Source organism: Aquila chrysaetos, chromosome 3, assembly GCF_900496995.4.
Source record: "Aquila chrysaetos chrysaetos chromosome 3, bAquChr1.4, whole genome shotgun sequence".
NCBI classification, from domain to species: Eukaryota; Metazoa; Chordata; class Aves; order Accipitriformes; family Accipitridae; genus Aquila; species Aquila chrysaetos.
In genome coordinates, this window is record NC_044006.1 from 24,026,760 (window position 1) to 24,047,551 (window position 20,792).

Sequence of the window (20,792 nt, forward strand, 5' to 3'; positions counted from 1 at the left end):
AAGGTAAGAGTTCCCCTGCCAGCTTTCCTCTTGCCCACTCTGATGGGGAGGACCCTCGTGAAGGTACAACTTCTGCCAAGAAGCATCAGGGTCTACTTCTGGGCTAGCCGCGTGCGTGTCTGGGCAGATGGGAAAGATGATACCAGAGGTATTTATGTGCAAAGGCGCTGGGGGTTTCTTCCAAATGCAGCTGGGGGTTCTTCAGCATAAATCCAGCCTCCTGTAAGGAGGGGGCAAAAAACAAGTTACGTGTGATGGAGAAGAGTCAAGCTGATCGTAGAAATGTGGCTTGCATGGAGTAAGTGGAAGGGGAGGACAGTCTTACTCTTCCAAGTGCTGTTTCTGGATTAGCTACGTATGCAGACCCACACCACCAGAATCATCCTGCCGCTGCACTGCTTTTATCTGAGACCGGATTGACATGGCGAGGAAATCTCACCACTGAAGTAGCAGACCGTCACATTTGGCCCTCCAAAATTAAGTGACAGTCTTAGAAAACCCGACCAGGAGCACGTGTAGGAAAGCTTGGCTGTCCTGGATGTTGCTAGAAGGGGGATGCTGCTGAAAAAAAGGGGGATGCTGCTGGAAAAACCCACAACTGTGTTCTGGGTTTGTAGACAGATGATGTCTGGCATGTGGAAATAAATCATACCGACCAGTCCCAGAAAATGCTGCTCTTCAGCATGGTTTGCGTTGGATTTTCAGCAAGTGGGATATAGTAACTGAGCTCCTTCTGGTAAAAGTGAAATAGCAACACTTAGAGGAAGAAATGTCTCTCTAAAGGCTTTGAGTCCAGCGGTAAATGGAAATGCACTTGTTGAACTTTGAGGGTGGGACAGACATTTCAGACTGAGCGCTTTCATTTCTGATAGCCTTTGAGGTCTGCATCGGACCTGTGAGCCGAGGCTGTTCCCGGTGGCAGCCCTCCTTCTGGTTTGCAGTGCCGAGATGGAGTACGGCGAGCGCTGCGAAGTGGCTTACAGGGCATGTTTTCGGTCCCAGTTCTGCCCCAAAGGTCCCTTTGTTCAGGCGCTCAGCTGCAGCGCGGGCGGTTGCTTGCCGCATGATGCGAAAGGGAACAGAGATTTCTTTGTTGTCCGGGGCCCGGCTGCCCTGCCGGCAGAAATTGAGCCGAAATCAGCAATTTCCATCCCTTTCCCTTTCCAAATCTGGCTACCATTCTGCCGGTGCGCTCGAGCGTGAATTTACCGGCGCTGCGCATGTGCGGTACTTTGGGCTTGTTGTCCCAGTGGCAAAAGAGAAACCTTTCATTTCTCCTTAATAACGCCTTGATAATGTCATCTGGGGTTAAAAGTTGTAATTTCAGAGGGGATATCTGCTCAGATCGGCGCTTGCCTAAGCGCTCGTTATGTGCAGCAAAGTGACGGAGTGCAGGAGTCGGGCATCTTGCTGAGCTGTGGCTACTTGGGATCCCTCTGCTTCGAGCTAAGGACAGAAGTTTTTGCTAAAAGCTGCTCTATGCCAAGAAAATTACCCAGAGCTGCTGACTAGTGTCAGCGGCATGTGGGGCTGGACTGATGCTGCTGACATTTTAACTCTACACCCTGGCTAGCAGAAAGCACGCTTAGCACTGTTTCGGGAAATAGTCGTCGGAGCTGGCGCGGAGCAGGGCGCAGAGCCCGTTTTGCTGCGGGATGGGGTTGGATGTGGCCTGTGCTGCGCTGCTTTCCTTCAGGCTGGCTTCACACACGTGTTGCCGAGCTCAGCGACTGGCTGCTGTCAGCAACAGGTATCGCTTTTTCCTTGCGTAGCCTAAGCCGAAAGAACAGGATCATTGTGGCAGCGGGGAGCGAATGGGAAAAAAAAAAAAAGTGGAAAGGAAAAATCAGTAAAAAAATCACTTTTCTTCCCCCCTTTCAGGCCAGGTGTGCTGAGTCAGAGATGAAGGCTCAAGTATGTTGCTTAAAATACTTCAGAATATTATATTTGGGAGAAGCAAAGACTTATTTCTAGAATAATTCCAATTGCTACTGAGATTTAATTGGCTTTCAAGTAAGATTTAGCAGATAGAAGTGAAAACATGAACTATACACAGATTTGCTATAATGCCATTTTTCAATTGTCAGCCTTGCCACAGGACAGCTATAAATATTTATAGCATGGCTGGTTATTACATAGTTGGGTAATTTAGCACATTATAGTTTTTACAGACAACATTGTCAATTTATTTTAAAGCCCCTCTCATTCTGTGACTTTATTTTCCATGTTTTAAAGGCCTAAATATTGAAAGAAGTGGATAAAAGCGTTAAGCAGGGGATGAAGTGGAGCATGTAGTGAAAGCAGGGAGGAAGGATGGGGGGGTCGAGGGGCGGATGATGGAGGAAGGTTTGGGTACGGATGCGGGTGTGGGAGCCCGGGCAGCTCCTGCAGGATCTGGCCGAACTATCATCTGTCCCGCTGGGGAAACCACAGGGGCAGTGCCTACGCTCTGAAGCTTAAATGGGCTGGACAGGAGACAGCAGAAGCAATTTCTGCCCTCCATGGGATTTGCGTTAGGGTATTTTATAGTGGCTTTAGATGCCTGCTGACATCTTTACCAAGTGCTGCGCCTGCACTCAGCTGCTGTGCCTTCTCCCTCCTGCTTCTTCTTGCTGCTCATCCATATTCAGTGTCACCCGGCTGCTTTCTGGAAAGGAGGAAATCGGAGCACGCTGGTGATTTTTTCTGGAGCAGCTGCTCATTGGCACAGAGAAGGGGAAAATGCAGCACTTGCAGTGCAATAAATATATTGGTTCTATGGAAAGCCTGGTGAATGTCGTGGAAAGAAGGCTTCGAGCAGCAAAAGTTGGCAGGTTTTCTGCTCTCAAAACTTTCTGCTCAGCATTGCTGTAGTTGGGAGGGAGTTTTGCGAGGTAGCCATTAGCTCTTGTGTCAGATGATTGCACAGCATCTCAGGCTGCCGCTGAACATATGCATTCCTGGGAGGACACATCCATTTGAAAAGCCAAATGTTCTTATCTTTGTCTTGTCCTTTTTTTCCTTTTTTTTCTTTTTTTTTTTTTTTAAAGCCTGCATGATTTATCTTTTGCTTTCTTAAAATCTTTCTTTCAATAAATGAGATAAATCTGCTTGGTTCAAAGAGAACCAGCAAGTTTTGCTAACTTGGTGCCAGACTGCGTGCTGGGGTGGAACCGCAGCCAAGCTAGCATTTTAGTTCAGGTCAGATTTGGACAAAACAGAGCAACTAATTATTCTCTGCAGCCTTCTCTCCAGGTTTGTGTCAGTTTGGACTCTGGCTCTGAGAGCAGGGGGCTTGGAGCAGCGCTAGGATGGCTTTCAGCATGCTGGTTGAATGCATGCAGGCAGCTGCAGCACAGAGAGCCAGGTCCACTCCGGGAAAATGAAGTGTCTGCTTTTCAGCAGCCATATGTGCGCGGCTGCAAAGGGCTCCTGAGCATTTTTATCCCTGTAGTGTGAAAACTGACGGCTGCAGCTATCTGCTGCAGGAAGAAATTGTTAACCACCCTGGGAGTGCCAGCGTGGTGCTGCCGGAGTTGGGAGTTACTTTTCAGTGCTGTCGTAAGTACGTTGGGCTTCTTCCTGACTTTCACCAGACCTTTCCAATTACTCCAGAGCTTGCGGTGCCCCCAAAGAAGTGAAGTTTTGTTAACCACGGCATGACTAAGATCTCCAGCAAGATGATGCTTGGGTAGATCTGTGTTTATTTGCTTAAACACGGATTAAAGTTGCTCATTTGGAGTAGTTAAAGGGTGATGCTGCTTTAAAACCAGTCTGGCACAATCACAGGGTAATGCCTGAAGTACATACACAGGGTTGATGTGTCATTTTCCTTGGACAAGGACTTTCTCTCCCCGGCCACTACTAGTGGTTTTGGGCAGCCTCGCTGCGTTTCTGCCTGCATATATAAAGGTTGCAGGGAAGGATGGAAGAATAAAGGAGATGTTGCTGTAGCCAGACACAGCTGTTCTTGTGCAGTTTACTTTTTTGCAAAAGGCTTTCACCATGGAGGTTCGATTGTCGTCGTGACCACTGTTAACAGCATCTCTCAGGGTAGGTGACACTGATGTCACCTACATCTCGTGGCTTCAATGAACCGCCTGGTCCTCAGCTGCCAAGCGACCATGCTGAATTACAGGTGTGGTCGCCCAGCCAGTGACCCCAGCTGTCCCGCCAGGTCCTGCTCCTCACCTCTGTCTCCTTTTCTCTCTTCCAGGCACCTGCGTGAAGTGCAGCAAGGGGGTGTACGGAGCAAACCAGGCTTGCCAGGCCATGGGCAACCTCTACCACGATGGCTGCTTCACCTGCGGAGCCTGCAGTGAGTACCTCCTGCCGCCGGTGCCACCAGTGCCGCCGGTGCAGGGCCCTGGGGCAAACTCTTCAGGCTTAGCATTTTTCTGGTGTAAAGAGGGAAAAGAGGGAGGTGGTTATTGAATTATCTGTCAGCTGGAGTCTGCCACAGCTGTATGTCTTGGTGGTGGTGGTTGCTGTTTGTTTTTGAACGGATTCTTGCAAGGCATGTAGAAAAGATATTTTGGACTGTGCCGGCCGTCTGCCTTCTGGTATGGGGGACGGTTGTTTTCATTCCTCTGCCTCTCAGTTACAGCCACATTTTCTTACTTACAAGAGTATTTTTTTCAAAGTGGCAGTGAATATGCCTTAGCTAGCATGTAGAGGGTTTTTTATTGGTCAGCTGAGACTTTACAGCCTTTCTGGCCTTTCAGTCTGCGGACCCCAGGGAGAGCCGCCGGGTCAGCACCGTGCCGAGGACGCAGGCAGGGCGCGAGCATCGACAGCGGGCTCCGTGAGTGCCAGAGACACCTTTTCAGATGGAGCTGCTGCACGGTCGGTCCGGTGATGGTGCTTTCACTGCATGCGTTAGTTTTACGTGCTAAAATGATTTTGCCCTTCTGAGGGACCTCCGGTCAAAGCATCTAAGTGCATGAATGACCCAGGTTACACATCTTGCTTGTTCTTTCTCTGGAGAAATGGAGACATGCCCCGAGATGAGGGGCATGTCTCTGCCAGCTTGCTTTCTGGTTATTGCAAGGAGGGAGCTGGTTATTGTGCCAGAGGTATCAGGCTGGGAGCAGCAATGATGAGCCCTCTGAAATCTGCCCAAGAAGCAGGGTAAATAGTTCAACTGGCCCTGCTGAGCTCCCTGCCGCTTGTCAGACCCACATCTGAAGCTTGCTGGCGCATACAGCATGCTGCAACGCGTGGATCCTCCTAAGCGGCTTTTCGAGGAGGTCCGTGCTGGAGCTGGGGTGAGGAACAGGCCACGTGATTTCAAATCGTGGCTGTGTTTGTAAGACAGTGGTTTTTCTATTTTGTTGTGTTTAACTCTAGGCCTAGTAGAGTATTTTTAGAAATGGAGCTGTATATGTGGTGGCAGAAAAAATAGTAATAATCTTTCTAGTGCTTTTGTATATATGAGTTTGGTTTTCCCAGATGAGTCTTAGGGTTTTTCTCCTGTGTTGTATTTAGAGTTGTAAACTCATCAGGACTGCATGTGTTTTATTTGGAGCTGTAAAGTGGGAATAAATATAGAAAGATGTGTATGCTTTTTAATAATAGCTGAACCTTGAACTCTGCTCATTTCCCAGCTGTCCGACACCAGCTGCTTGCCTCACCTATGTTTTCAGTAGAGCACTTCACCGTCATCTGACCAAAGACAGAAAAATGGCAAAGAAAAAGTGGTGTTTGCACGTGGTGGCAGTTTCCTAAAGGCTCAGAAGTCAGCAGCTCACTCTTTTGTCTTCTCTTATAAATTAATTCGAACTCTTGTCCCGCAGAGAGGATTCCTGGCTGCAGCCGGGGCTTTGCTTCAGGGAGCTCTTGCCCTCCGTGGCTGGGCAGCCTCCAAACTGCCCTTGCACACAAAGCTCCTGTTAAAAATAATCCAGCAGCAGGTTCAAGCTGTCTTAAATTTCTAAAATTACTACTGTGCAACTGGTGCTTTAGAAAGAAACACTTTCAATCCCCCTTTTAGAATGGATTTTACCACCTTTATTTGGAGACGAGCGCTAGAGAAGTATTTGCGATCGCAGAGGTATCAGTGGTTACTTCCGTTTATCTTTGTTTGTGTTTGGTTAAAAAATAGCTTAATCAGGTTTCTGATGAGGTGGGTTGGTGAAGGCTGAAAGAATAGCTATTTGCTGCTTCTTCTAAAAGGCAACCCTTTCCAAAGATTTCCAATGCAAGATGAAAAGTTGTGGGTATCAGATGAGACTTACAAAAATGGAAAGAAGCTAAGTTTAGCAAAGTGAAGCCCATTTTCTCTCTTACCCAGGCTGTAACTGAGAAGTGTGCTGAGGAGATGTGCTGGGGCAAAGGGTTTCAAATGGAAAGTAAAAAAAAAAAAAAGGCTAGTGAAAATGATAGGGGGAAAAAAATAGAAAGGGGGGGGAGCAATAATAATGTTGCTGTAAAAACACTGTATTTCCATACGAGGTAAAAAAGGGGAATGCAAGTCACGGGAGTATAAGCGAGAGCCTAATTCGGCTTGTTACGCGCTGGAGAGTAGTCACTCACGAAAGCTCAAGTCCCTCCCGTTGGGGCAGCGGCCGTGCTAAGACGGAAGGTGGACGCGGCGGCGGCCGGCAGGACGGCGCGGACGGATGGAGGGGCTGGTGGCGCGGGGTTCCCAGCGCTCGAAGGGGAGCGGCCCCCGCAGTAGCGGCGTTCCCTCACACAGCACGCCCCTCTACGAGTAGCAAGGCTGGTGAGAAACCCTCCAGCACAGGGGGGTGGTTTCCTGCGCTGCGGTCTGCGGGGGCTTCGTGCACCAGTCGCTTGCTCCGGGGCTTGCTGCCCGGCCGCTTGTGCTGGTGAAGGCGTAGCTGGCTGACTTTTCACGAAGCCTCTTTGCGTCGCAGCTGCTTAACCGATGCCTGGGGTGGTACGTGCCGTCCTGCCCTGCGCTCGGGGAGGAAACGTGCCCGAGGGGAATCCCCCCTTTCCACAGACCGAGGTCATTTCCCTGACCCCCCCGGACCATCCGCTGCTACGGGGACAAAGGGCACGCAGCCCTGTCGTTTGCCCGGAGAGAGCGCGTGCCTCTCTGCAGGCTTTCTGTCATCTGGGTCGCTGCAGTAAATAGGATGAGACCATTTTATCTGCCAGAAAAATACCTATTTGTCTGGATGGTGTTGTCTGTCTAGCTGGAAAGCACGTCTTTGAGCAGTCTGTGTGGAAACTCTGATTTCTAGCTAAAAAGTAGGTAGTGCTTTTAAGGTCAAGTGGAGTTCATCTTGAACACTATCCAGTACAAACTTGTCTTTGAGAAGTCAAGGTCACCCACAATTTCAATCCTAAAATTTCTGCTCTGGTGGAATGCTGAATATCTCCACTCCAATAAATAAAATACACAAAATTACCTATTAAGGTAAAGCATATTGTCCTCCAGATATTTATATCCGCTGTCCTGCTGTTTTCATTTTAGTGAGGATTTCTAATTTTGCTTGTAGTTGGATTTGTGTCCAAATGTGCATTGGTTTCCCAGATGCAGAAAACCAAGAGGGTCTAAGGGGGCAGGGGGGTGGTACCTCATAGTGCCAAATTTCCTGCACTCTCTGTTTCCTGATACACATATGTTCAAGATAAACGATAGAGCAATTTGTTGAGCAGAGCTGCACATACAGGGTTCAGTTGTCAGGAAAAAAAACTGTACTGTTTTATCTGAGCCACTGGCATGTAATGCAGAAAATTTGGCTTAGAGGTCAAAACAACAGATTTAGAATGATTACTTTGGCATAAATGTCTCATTTATCTTCTTGTTTGTTACAGGGCAGAGACACAAACAAGGCAGCTTTTTGCAGAGGGGGAGAGGAAAAAACTTCGGGCTCTTTCTGCAGGATTAGTAATAAATTATATTTGCTTTACAGGAGGGCCATGAAAGTAGGTTAAAAAAAAAAAAAAGTCCTCGAAACTCATACAGCTATTTCCTGCAAGCTCAAGGTGTCCGTTTCAGTCTTGAGGGTTTTTTTTTCTGGGGTTGGGGGTTTTTTTTTCAGTTTCTTGTACAAACAGTTGTAGTTATCAAATGGTTTGTTACACATTAACCATGTAAGTTGAACCACTAGTTTATACCTCCTCAGAACACAAAAGATGCAGGTGTTGATACTTATTATTTAGGTAGTAGGGAGACCTTATAAACGATACAGATTTAACTAGACAGTACCACCCTAACCTATTGTGGTGTTTTAGTGTTTTCTCTAGGATTCAGCCAGGCTTATATCCGACTGCCGCAGGTTGCCTGGAAAACAGACCTTTTTAAGCTCTGCTAGCAGCATAATTTAGAGCATAAGGGCCTTGTACTTGAGCCTCTTAGTCCTCAGAGGAAATCTGAAAGCTAAAAAAGTGCAAGGGAAGCGTCAGAGATGACTGAAGGAAATCAGTAGGCGAGGAAGGAAGTCTGAAAGAAAGAACTGATTGCAAGGTGGCTTGAAGGAGCATTCAATGTTGAACTACAGCAGAAGGGCCAAAACGAGGACCAGACTTTGGCCCCTTATTGCAAAGAGGTGGAAACCTTGTGTGTTTGCCAGGTTACAGAATTCGATCTTTGACACGTCAACATTACTGCATTACTTTCTTTTTTTTTTTTTTTTTTTTTTTTTTTTTTTGTAAGCTCAGATTAATGTTGATGTCTGCATAAGGGTAACAGGCTGCTGTTCCAGTGGCAGAGTTTGAAATCACACGAGCTGGCTGTCTCTTGCCACCCTCTGGGTATATATATTTTTATTTAATATTTCACAATGTAGTTGTGTTTAGAGGTATCAAGGGTCATTTACTAACCGAGGTAGCTAAGCTATCGAAGCAGTATTGTCTGCGAGCATAGCCCTCTGCTTGGGCTAATTAGTCTTGCTGCAGTGCTTATAAAGCATGGCTACTTAGAGCAATGCAGCTCTTGGTGTCTTTGGGCTAATTATGTTGAATAAGCGTGTCCTGTACTGGTATATAACTCTTGGAACAACAAGGCCATGGTTTTTATTGGCACCGCTAAGTAAGTCTACTAGTAGAAAGTCACCTTTTTCTGCAAGTGCGACTTAATCCCAGACAGCAGGACAGCCAGCCTTGCCAAGTGAATTTCCCCACGGCACATGTGTCTGTATGGTTATCTTCAGATGTAGAAACTGCCAGCTTTTCTAGTGGAGGCAGAATTTACTGCCTGTAATTGGATATAAACCCACTACACGGATCGACACGTGTGAGAAACATGCAGATCATCACAGTATTGCCAGTAATCCTTCCTCAGCATCCCTTTAATAAAATTATCATGCCAGAGTCCATGTAGTAAATAATATATATTTTTTTAGCAAAAGTAATGTCAGAAAAGATTCAGATGTCCCTGGCTTTACAGTTTGGGAGACAGGGAAGGCATCAGTGTGTGTTTCTGCTCCAGCCCAACTTGCTACTTTGTTCTTGCTGACTTTTTGTCTTCAGTCTCTCAGCTCGCTGGTGCGAAATCCCTGCTGTTTGGCACAAGAAGTGCTTGCCGCAGATGAGAAAAACCGGGGCAGCTTTCACGGTAGGATGATGGTACTTGTTCCTCTCCTGGCCAGATTTCAGGGCGGTAGTGCTTTGGGGTCTGAGCTGAAGGGGCTTTGGCATGGTCCAGGTGTCCTCAGTAGATATCCCTGCCGGAAAGCTGCAAGCGTTCAGCTCACACAACAGGGGATGCAGTCAGAGCTTTATCAATATGCTAGTGGTCTGAGTTGATTGCATGTGTTTTAGTGCTGGCTGAAAGTCTGAAATCATTAGGACAATGTGAGAAAAAAGGTTGAAACCTTTAATGGAATATATTTCCAGTCTTTCTAGTCTTTTTATTTTATAATGTCATCTTCAAAGTACTGGTTTTTGTTAAGAACAGGCATAGGATTAACTGTGCTGTAAAGATTTTAGAGAGTTTCTTATAATGTTTTAATGGTACCTGAGAGTAATTTTCTGAGTAGTGGCTTAGTAAGCACTGAGGCCTCTTCCATACCTAGAGAAATTTAAAAATTGCTCTCTCTTATAGTTTCGATGCAGAGTTACATTCACCGAGGACACAAAGATTGCCTCCCCCTCCTTCCTCCTCTAAGCCGCCGGGCGTTTCGATGACCGTCGGTGGGTGATGGGGTGGGAGGCCAGCTCCGACGGCCGCCTGGTTTTGGTGCATTTTGGGGAACAGGGCAGCCATCCCCGGAGCAATGCAGAGAGCGGCTGGGCACTGGGTTGAAGACCAGTCCCTCAGCAGGGACTCCCTGGATCATAGCGCTGCTTTGTCCCAGGGTGACTTTATCTTACCTCTGAATTTTGAAGCTTCTAAGGGGTTTTCCCTAAAAAGAAAAATATTTTAATATCTTCTTGCAATGGTTTGCCATCAGCAAAGGAGAGGTGTTGCTCAGTTGTGTTGCCTACTGTGGTTTCACAATGTTTCCCTCTGAGGAGCCATTTCTGCCTTTGCCTGTGGTTGCTTTGCCGTTAGAGGCGGCTGACCTTTTCTTACATGTGCCAGAGCATGCTTTTGGCTTCCAGGCATCAGGTCTTTTTTTTTTGTTTGTTTTACTGCCTCAAATGTTTGGTGAGAGCACAGAGGGCATTTTTTGCAATTTTACAGTACAGCCGGTACAGTTGAGAGACATGTCCTAGCACAGTTTCTTCTAAGAGATATCCTATCCTCCAGCCCATGGTTTCAGCAAGACTTTGGTCTGACGTGGGGTGTCTGCCAGTTGATCGCAGTCTGAGTTTACCTGATTTAGAGGATGTGCAGGCATCTAAGTGACCCTTTTGTGGAGCCCCAATTCAAGAGCGGGTTGAAAATATCGACACTTCTGTGTCAGCCTCAGTGCTGCATCCAGTTTTAAGGGCGGCCAACAGACATGGGACAGATGGCAGAAGTGAAGTAGAGCTCTCTAATGCTTGAACTAGTCTGCCGCGCATGGCAGGACGCCACACTGCCTGTCAGCAAAGTATCCATGGAGGGCTCCAAAAATGCACATGCTGGCTGGGGACCGGTGGGTCTCATGTACTGCTGAACTGTGGGCAGCAGGGACTTGTGAATGGTACAGGGGAGCCAGGGTCTCTGGGCTCTGCCTGCGCCCGTCTTACTGCCAGACGGACCAGCATAGGTTCTTCGATCCGAACCTCCTTGCGGCTTTATGTGGTGGAAGTGAAAACTTGGGGAAGGACTGCAGCTTGAGCCAGAGCCACCCGGGACTGAGGAGGAGCTTGTTTCAATCCTTAGCAGCTAGATGGATGGTGTTTCCAGCCTGCTGTCCCACTGGTGTGTGACCTGGCCTTGTACCGTTATATGCATTGAGAGCAATATCTTGTCTGTGAACATGGGTTTGTGACCCCATTGTCCTTTTAATAAGTGATGGAAAAGCAACTTCAGAAGAGAAAGTTGGGTCCGGCTCCCCAGCAAGCAAATGCATCTCCCAGCATCCTCCTTGGGCCGTTGCGAGTCCCTGGTAAACCCCTCTCCGTATGAACTTCAAAAGGAGAGAGCTGTCGTTTGAGAAAATTATGGACGAAAGCACTGGCATCCTGGGAGTGCAGCCTGATGGTATGCCTCTTATCAGCTGCTAAGCAAAGTGTGTTTATTTTAGCACAAAGGCACTAGTGACTAAGCTTGAAATATTCTGAAATTGGTGCTGAAATGACCTCGAGGTCATCCTGAAGGTCCCACAGCTAAACAGATTAGACAGATGTGTTAGGGATGAGCCATACATAAAAGCTCAGGGCTCAAACCTCCTGGCAGGGAGAGGAACAAGAAATCTTCTAACAATGGCTGAAGACAGTACGGTTGAAATGCCGAAGAATTTTAATTGTCTGAATTTTTTCAGGTGAGAGATTAGCTAAATTCAGGGTGAAGTGAAAGTGAAATATGGTCAGGAGCCAGCAGCTTAAGACGTGTAGTAGAGCAATTGATCCTGAAAGCGGCAAGCCATGCATTGATATTCCTGGGTTTATCAAAGGATTTTGCCTCTGTAGTCATCATGACGCATATTTAAAGTGATGCATGTTTAAAGTAGGCAGTGATCAATGTGTGATTCCTTATATGCCATTTAAGTTCTCAATCCCTTCTTTTGGTGAAAGTATGACAGCATCTCTGTGTTAAAGTGAAACCTGTGCCAGCCTCTGCAGGCACACAGTCAGAAGTATCGCTTTTGAGAGGGACTTGTTTAATTTAAGGCACTGTCCTGTAGCAGGGAGTTCAGTGCAGGGACAGAAGCTGCGGCCGTCCTGCTCTGCACTGTGGGGCAGTCCCAGTGCTGTTCATTTTACTGGTGTGGCTGCAGCCAGAATGTGCATTTCCCAGCTCCACCGGGATGGTCCCCAGCACGGCGTGGGGAAGTGAGCTTTTCCTGCATCTTGCTTTCCCACGTGTAAGATGAGGAGATGCTTCCTCGCCTCAAAGGGACGTTGGGAGAAGCCCATCCCGATGTGGGCAGGGAGAGGCTGAGAGCAGCAGAGGAAGAATTCGGCTCTGTTTGCGTGCACCACTCCCGCGGTGGCTGCAGGGGCACCTGATTACTCGTGGGTTTTGGCAAATTTCCTTTTACACCTTTCCTTTTCTGCCGTAGGCTTGAAGAGACTCATGGAGAGGAGCTAAAAATAGTCAAAATGACCACCTCTTCCCTAAAGAAAGTAATTAAATCATCCCCCCCCCCCCTCAAAGTGCTTTTGGTGTCAGCACCTCTTCTTCATGGACCCACATAATGCCAACAGCCAAATTATAAATCCTTTATAAAGGGGTTTATCCCTCTGCTGAATGAGCTTGCAGCAGAAGCCCAGACACAACGTGCCGGCTGTGGCACCTTCTCTGAAGGTCTGTCGCCATCAATCTTGACCTAATGCTAATGTCATGGTGTTAAAAATACACCGGGTGCAGAATGGCCGGTAAATGCTTTTTTTGTCACCGTGGAAGAATGATGTGGTGGCAGCGATCCAAACCTCATCTCTTCTACTGGAATGGCTGCTTATGCACCGGCCAGGGCCTTCGTCCAAAGAAGTGTCTCCTCATTGCATAGCTCCACACGTATGTTTTTCCTCACCACTGCCAGCTTGTCTTTAAGGAGAGACATTGCATACAGGTGGAAAGTCGCTTGGGCACCTGCCCATTGCGCTCAACTGGAGCCCAGGCTACCAAGTAAATTAAAATCAAAGTTAAATGTTTTTTGTTTGTTTTTCATTTTTAGGAGTGCCAAATCCCAATGTTGTATTTAAATCAGCAGGAGATTTTCAGGGGTACTTCCTGCTGCATCAGGCTTGTTGTTAACTCGCTTAGGACCACTGTTGACAAGGGTGCTGCAAATCCCAGGTATCCCCGTGCCTCTCCTTCCCCTCCTCAGAAATTGGGGCTCTGCAACTGCCGGCAAGCGTGCCGGGCTTACCTGCAGACAGGCAGGCACGCAGGAGGGGGTCATCATACAAATACGCACCCTTGGTTATGGGCCACAGAGCTAGCGTGTCCAAGATCAGATACTTTTTATTTTGGGCTCTGGGTCCTGTTTTGGTGTCAGCAACCTTGGCAAAGCATCAGGGTGGGTGAGAGAAATCAGAGTGGGATGCTTTTGGGTTTGTCGGGTTTTCTTCCATGTCCTGTCTGATGTCTGCATTGGTGCAAGGATGGGCTGGTGCCCTGGGTCATCTCTGACCTCCGGGTAATGCAGTTGTCCCCAGCTGGGATTAGAGGAGAGCAGGGGATGACGAGCGTGTTGGGGCAGCGTGCTTCTGGATCCTATGCCGCCCGCTAAACACGCAGCTGAGCAACGCCTGCAGCTTCACCACGAAGCTGCTGCATGTGCAAACCGGGGTTTGTTCCTCGAGAAACACGCTGCCACGTCCTCCACCTGCCTTCCTGGCTGAAACCTGGGCAAGGCACTAAGGGCTACTGCTGAAATGTTGGTCTGCCTGAAACTTTAGACCTTCACTGGAGCATCTCCATTTCCCAGGGAGGAGCGGGAGTTGTTTCCCCGTCTGAGAGTGCCCTCTGGTGTACTCAGGAGACAGAAAAGATTGTAGTTTATTGAGGTGGTTTTACTCGGCTTCCTCCTTTACTTAAAGCTTTGCAGCCAGCATGGTTATTCATCAAAGGCTGCCAGGTAGGCGCATGCCACGAAGCAGCAAGTTGTGACCTCCAGACCACTGCCCTGTGTCGTCCTCATTTATACACCCAGCAGCCGATGATCGCTTTTTTTAACGATACTTACCACGTGCAGCATATCAAGCAGGAGGCTTGATTTTCTTCCAGCGATGCCTGGCAGGTCCCTGCAAGCAGCCTGTAGCAGGTCCTGCTCCGGCTGTGCCTGGGCAGCGGCTGCTCCCCTGCCCCAGGCGCTGCCTCTGGGCACACACCTGGGGCTCCTTGACCGCGCAGCGCAAGCAGAACCGCTCCAGTTCTAGGCTGCATTTCAAACCCCTGGGTGAATAGGGAAACCAGGCTGCAAAGACGTAGGAGCAGCTTTTTATAAATAAATAAAACCTAGCCCTGTTCTCCGGGTGTTTAAAAGTGGTGGCAGCAGGAGCATGCATTGCCTTAGTTACGTGGAACTGAAAACAGACAGCAAACGTGAGGCATAAACACAAAACCTGCAGTAAATATAAATCTTCCCCCACATGTAGAGTCCTTTCTTGGAAAAACTTTTCATCTTGACTCTGTTACAACATTCTGGTTCAAAAAAAAAAAAAATTCTTTTTTAAATGGTTTCAAACTCATGTTGGCAACTGCAGTAGCAAATGTGCTGGTAGGGAGCAGAGGAGCGTGTTGAGCGCTCTGGCGTTGCACTCTGCTGGGGACAGACCAGGTGGTTGGGTATTGCAGTGGCTTACCTGGCAGCTGCTGGTTGAAGGCACCTTCTAGCAGAACAGCACGGGTGTGACATTTTGAGGAACGCTGTGAAGTATGGATCACTCTCTGCATGCCCTTTCTTCTTTCCTCCTTGCTCCTCTCCTGGGGTGTTTTCCAGCATGAGTTAGACTACCCTCACTCGCTCTTGCCAGGTTATTTTGTGTTGTAATCTGCCAGGAGGTGGTCCAGGCTTGCAAAGCTACCTCCTCCTGCCCGGAGGTGGGACTGTTGTCTGGATCCAGCTATTGGCATTCATCAGTGACTGCCAGTGGAAGAGGAGTTGGGGTTAGTCAGGCTGGAGGCTGAGAAGACCCATGCTGGGGTTGGGTGCTCGTCTCCAGCTGTGCGGCGGCCATGCTCGGATGTCCTCGTTCGCTTCTCAGCAGCCAGTTTTTGCTCATATTTTCTCCCTGCTCCCTGCTGACCTTTCTCTTCTCTCCCTGTTTTTTTTCCTCAGGTCGAAAGCTGAGAGGAAAAGCCTTTTATTTTGTCAACGGCAAGGTGTTCTGTGAAGAAGATTTCCTGGTAAGGACGCAGCTGACCCTTGTGCTGGCACATCTCAGCCTCCCTTGCAGACACGCAGCCTTTCTGCCTGTCAGCTTTGCCTGCATTTTGCACAGCACTGGTCCAGCATCCTGCCTGGCCCTTCTGCTCCACCATTTACCCAGGGTCAGCCCCAGCCATGGTGACCCTGGTGGCTGCCCACACGTGGTGCTGGAAGTCACCAAGTGAGAGGCCATGGTTTTGCAGTGCAGAGCGCCTAGTCGAAGCTGTGATCTCTTGCGATGGCTCCTTCAAAGCCTGTCTCTGTGGCCGTGCTGTGGAGGCAGGAGCGAGATGAATGGCTACAGAAGAATGAATGAGTGAATTGCCCTTTCCAATGAACTGGGTTTGCTTGGGCATCTTAATGGATATCTTTGTGTTGCCCTCAATGGATTCTGTGTGAACGTACCTGAGCATGAAGCAACCCCACGGTCCTCTCTTGGCTGGTGGAGATAAAAAGCCATACACCCTTCTGTCCCTGAGTCCTGATAGATGAAGCCTTCATTGAGACTTGAAAAAGTCATAGTTGCCTACTTATTGGGGAAGTCTCGTGATTTCTGTCAGAGAGAAGCGAATTAATCTTCTTTGCTCTCATCAGTATATTCTATGCAGGCTGAAAATGGAAAGATTGGTTAAATGCATCTAAAATATTTCATTTTTCCTGTTTGCATTTCCACCATTCAGATAGGACTGAAACCTTCGACAGGGTGTTGTGCCTGAGGTGCATGTTGTGGACGTGGCAGGCAGTTCCTTACCATTAGATCTCAGCAATAGCAGCAGAAAAGTTGCTCTGGGCCAAATTTGATTGTTATACTAACAGGGAGCTGGGACAATACCACTGACCTCAAAGAAGCTTCAGTAGACCTATAACGGTGTAACCAAAGGAAGAATTTGGCTTTCCAAGCCTATATATACAGATACTGTGATGTGATAAACACAAGTAAGTTCCTGTCTTGTAGATCCATGTGATCAAATAAGCATGTAAGTCTTAGTAAATGCCTTATTTGCATGTGCATTTATGGTATTTACTGACATACTCAATTAAACTTAAATTTAGGACTTGGAAGTTACAGGAACTTGTACTCCTTCTGAACCCTGGAAGTCTGGTGTCTTTACTGAATATCCTCTGGGAACCCATCCACAGCTTCATGTACTGAAAAAAGGCACTGGAAAGTTTAGCTTGTGTAAAGAGTACAGAAAAAGGCCATGCAAATAACACCCCACAATACATTGTTGTTTATGCTTGACTAGCCTTGTGAAATTTTAAGCCAATTCTTTTTTGTCCTTGCAGTATTCTGGTTTCCAGCAGTCAGCTGACAGGTGTTTCATTTGTGGTCATTTGATAATGGACATGGTAAGTGATAATTGCTTTAGGAGAAAAAAATCCCACAGCTTTTTAGAAGAATGCATCAAAAGCAAAATATATTCATATCCAGTACTGTCTGTGATCAGCTGGTAGTGTGCCTAGTGTGAGATTGGTAGCAAAAAGAAAATCCACTAAGCCTTTTGTTGATTTTTGCAAGGAAGTAAAGCTGGCGCCCTGCTGTGTGTGGTGCAGAGACTTTGCTCTGCCTGTTTTCAGTGCACGTTGAAAAGCAGAGCCTTCAGCTCCTTCATCCTCTTTCGGGCTTCCCCTGGGCAGTGTATTCATAACCCTGTCGATGCTTCCTGCTCAGAAGTGCCGTGGCTCTGCAGTGCTCCACGGCTGCGGGGCATCGGTGCGGGTCTGCTGAGCCTGTCTTTCCTGGAGTCACGCTGAGACTTCCCACATACCTTCAGAATGAAGCTACTGTCTTGTTGCTGGTTTTTGTGAGTGCTGATGCTCTGGGGAACAGGTTTGACCCAGAGTATGTGATCCAGACCTCAGTTCAGATCTGCCCAAGTCCTTGCAAACTCTTCAGTAGATGCATGGACATCCTGCTGAAGCAGGCAGCTCTCATTAGCCTACAGCAGGTACCATCCATCCATTCAAGATGTGCACGGAGTGGGTCACGGCTCAGGGGGTCAGCTGGCCTTTAGCCGACACTGGGCAGCATTCAGCTGTGGGTGAGTCAGAGGGAGACAAATTCATGATCGTGTAGCTGGTGGTGTAAAACTACAGCTGAGGCAAAGAAATTTGGAATTTCTGGGTGGTCAGTTCACAGTACGCCTCCCAAGATTTTCTAATGCTTATCGTTATCTTTGCTTGCGTGCTCACACTGGAAAGCACTAAAATTGGAAAAGCTATTTTATACTCAGAAGTCTGATCGCTTGGCTGATGGACCATGGTATTCCAGGTAGTAATTGCTGCCCCAAAGCCAGCAGGTGAATTGCAGCTGTTGAGTTCAATGCAGTTTCCATAGTCTGTGTTAGTTAGAAACCCAGGCTAGTGAGTACAAAGCTCTTGGATATCTAAGGAATTATGGAAACCTAGCAATAGTATTTGTTTCAGCCTCTCATGGAGATTATGAAGATGTATTTCCTTTTGTTGTCCTGCTACGTCTTGCCTTGTGATCCTAAGTATTCTCTAACTGTTGGCTTCAGAAATTTTCTTTCCTTTAAATTCCGTCACTTCTATGTTTTGTAATGCTAAATACCTTGACTGAGACTCTAAGTTGTTTTCTTACCCATGCTAATAATCAATTTCTCTGGAACCAGGTGATATATACTGCCCTTTCCATCCCTGTTAGCTCATTTTTCAGATGAGGTGCCTGAAAAAAGACACAGGCCCACTGATGAATAAGCAGCATTGCCTGGCATAAAGCTGTGTGTTTATTATTTTCACCTTTATTGGCTGTTCACATGCATTTTTCCTGTTTCTTCATTTGTTGCAGATCCTGCAGGCTCTCGGGAAATCATATCATCCAGGCTGCTTCCGATGTGTGGTCTGCAACGAGTGTCTGGATGGTGTGCCATTCACTGTAGACTCTGAAAACAAAATCTACTGTGTCAGAGATTACCACAAGTAAGGACAAAATAAACAGCAGAGATGCTCCAATCAGCAAGTCTCTAATTAGTTTTTCAGCTAGTTAGGAAGTGTGGATTAGTAAAATAGGAACAGGGTTAGAAGCTAGAAGTTTGAGGATGGGGCTAGACCCTAGAAATCCCCAATGTCTCTCCTCTTGTCCTGCCATTGACTCCTGTGTAACTCTGAGTAAGTCACTTAACTCCTGGGCTTCAGCTGCCCCTTCTGCAAAGCAGAGATAGTGAGAAATAGTGCTCATGAAGTGTTCAGTAATGTAAGAAATCAGTCCATTCTAAAGTAAGACTGTGAATGCCTGTGGAAGTCAATGTGAGTTACTTTTTGAGTAGCTGAAGGGCTGAGTTTGACTTTCAAGGAATCACTACTGAACCTGCAAAGCAAAAGTTACCCAGCTCTAAATTAAACAACTGATAAATCCACTTAAAAAAATCACTTGGCATTTAGACAGTAAAATAAAATGGCTGTGCTCTTAGCTGGTAGTTATGATACTAGAGCTGCATACATTTTGAGTGTCCTGGCGTGCTTTGCTCCTTGCTCCGTTTTCTGAGCAGGCAGAGCATTAAGTGTTGCTCAGGCAGTCCCTGGAATTGTTCTGTGTTGTGCCAAGATTAGAGTTGCTTCCATGTGCCACCGTTGTTCTGAAATGATGCATATTTCCTTGCAATTTAATTTAATTTAATTATTTATTTATCGTGTTATGTTGTGTTACAAGGCCTTAAGGAACCATACAGTCCCACGGTATTTTCTCTGAGGTTTCCTGCCCCGAGGCTGCCAGTTCTTTTGACGTGTTTTTCTGGGGAGAGTCCTGCTCAGTTTCTCCTCATTCTCTTTTCCAAATCTCTCAGTAGCAGCCAAGAATTTTACAGTGGGTTTGGGTTTTTTTCTGGCACTAAGTGTAAAACATAAGGTCTCTCTTTGCCTGATTGAGCAACGTGTGCCAAGCATTACTTACAATCAATGCTAAAATGAATTTTTGATCTCGGGATGCAAAGCTTTCCTGTGGATAAGTTATTTACAGCTGCAGCTTTTCATCTTATCACCAAGAACTTACAGGCCTCTCTTTTTATGTTGATCTATAACTTGCCTTCAATTTCTCATTGCTCTTCCAGAGTTTTAGCTCCCAAGTGTGCAGCGTGTGGACTTCCCATTCTGCCCTCCGAGGTGAGAGCCTTTAATTCCACATCCCCTCAGGGGAGGGAGCATCATGTCTCAGGTCTTGCTCTCTTTCACACTTGACCCTGTGCCAAGACGAATGTCCTTGCGGATGGGGAGAGATGATCGCTCCCTCTGGAGTGCAACCTTTTGACCTAAGCTCAAATGCTGTTCCTGAGATGTGACCCTTTTGCTCGATAATGAAGCTTATTCTTGCTGGGCCAGGCTGGTTTTTTCATCTCCTGCACTGCTGCTAGTTTTATTTTCGGGATACCTTTTCTCCGTGTCAATAAATGCTGGTGGCACTCATGAATGACTTCTGTGTGACCCCTCTGGGACTAACTCATTTTAATACTTGCAGGAGATGCATCTTGGGCAAAACCAATTTAAAATGCTGAGAAATGTGATATATTGAAATTACTAAATCATTAATGCGTGACTGGAGATAGATGTGACTGTTAAACAGAGAGAATTTTAAATTTCTGATGTTACATTTTAGAGGATATCTGCAGTCAGTTATGATGAAGCTTTACTGTAAAAATAACTGCAGGTGGCAGGATTTATTTGTGGTGTCCAACCAGCAGCCCAAATGCATTTCCTCAACGTTCACATTCTTGCAGGAGGCAATCTACAGAGAGTGCATGTGTCTGATCCTGCTGTAATCCTTTGTCATTTCTCTTTTGCTTGAACGCTTACAGGGTTCTGATGAGACCATTCGGGTTGTGTCCATGGACAAGGATTACCACGTGGAATGTTATCACTGCGAGGTGGGTCAGCAACTTTCTCAGGGATTGGGCACTTAATAGTGATAACTAGTATTATTTTTAAGAGGCAAATAAATCTCTGCCCTTTCAATGGCAGCAGATGAGCAATTCAAACTTTGCATTGTGCAACTCTTTCTATCCGTGGCTGAGAAATTTCCAGTTTGAGGACAAAAGTTTTTGCAGCAATGTGCCTCAGCGATTTCATTTGCTATCCATGAAGTTATGGGCAAAGAGTTAATTACCACTTCTCAGCTTGGCAGTTTATTTGTTAATGAAGGAAACGTGGTGACTTAGTAAGGTTTATTGCTGCCTTTCAGAAGCCTTGAGCTCCAGATCACATTACTGTATCCAATTTCCAAGTCAGGTTGTACAAAAATGCTAAGGTGATGACTGATCCTGTGCAGTGTAAGTTACCGTCACTCTCATGGGAAATGAATGTGTCGTCAGGGCTGGAGGAAGGATATGGCTGCAGAAAAAAAATCCCAAGAGATGCCAGCTCTTAAACACTGTTTGATCTCCGTGCAGGGCTTCCCAGAGAGCCTTCATACTTCTGTGC

General features: G+C 47.0%; 1 protein-coding gene across 1 annotated transcript in view; it reads left to right on the forward strand.

Moving 5' to 3' along the window:
- LIMD1 (LIM domain containing 1) overlaps positions 1-20,792 on the forward strand; it is a 34,011-nt gene that overhangs the window by 6,477 nt on the left and 6,742 nt on the right. The window contains exons 2-7 of the mRNA XM_030009894.2: positions 4,196-4,297; positions 15,273-15,340; positions 16,650-16,712; positions 18,172-18,302; positions 19,430-19,481; positions 20,171-20,239. Coding sequence (XP_029865754.1) covers positions 4,196-4,297; positions 15,273-15,340; positions 16,650-16,712; positions 18,172-18,302; positions 19,430-19,481; positions 20,171-20,239 — 485 coding nt within the window. The remainder of the gene's footprint in view (positions 1-4,195; positions 4,298-15,272; positions 15,341-16,649; positions 16,713-18,171; positions 18,303-19,429; positions 19,482-20,170; positions 20,240-20,792) is intronic.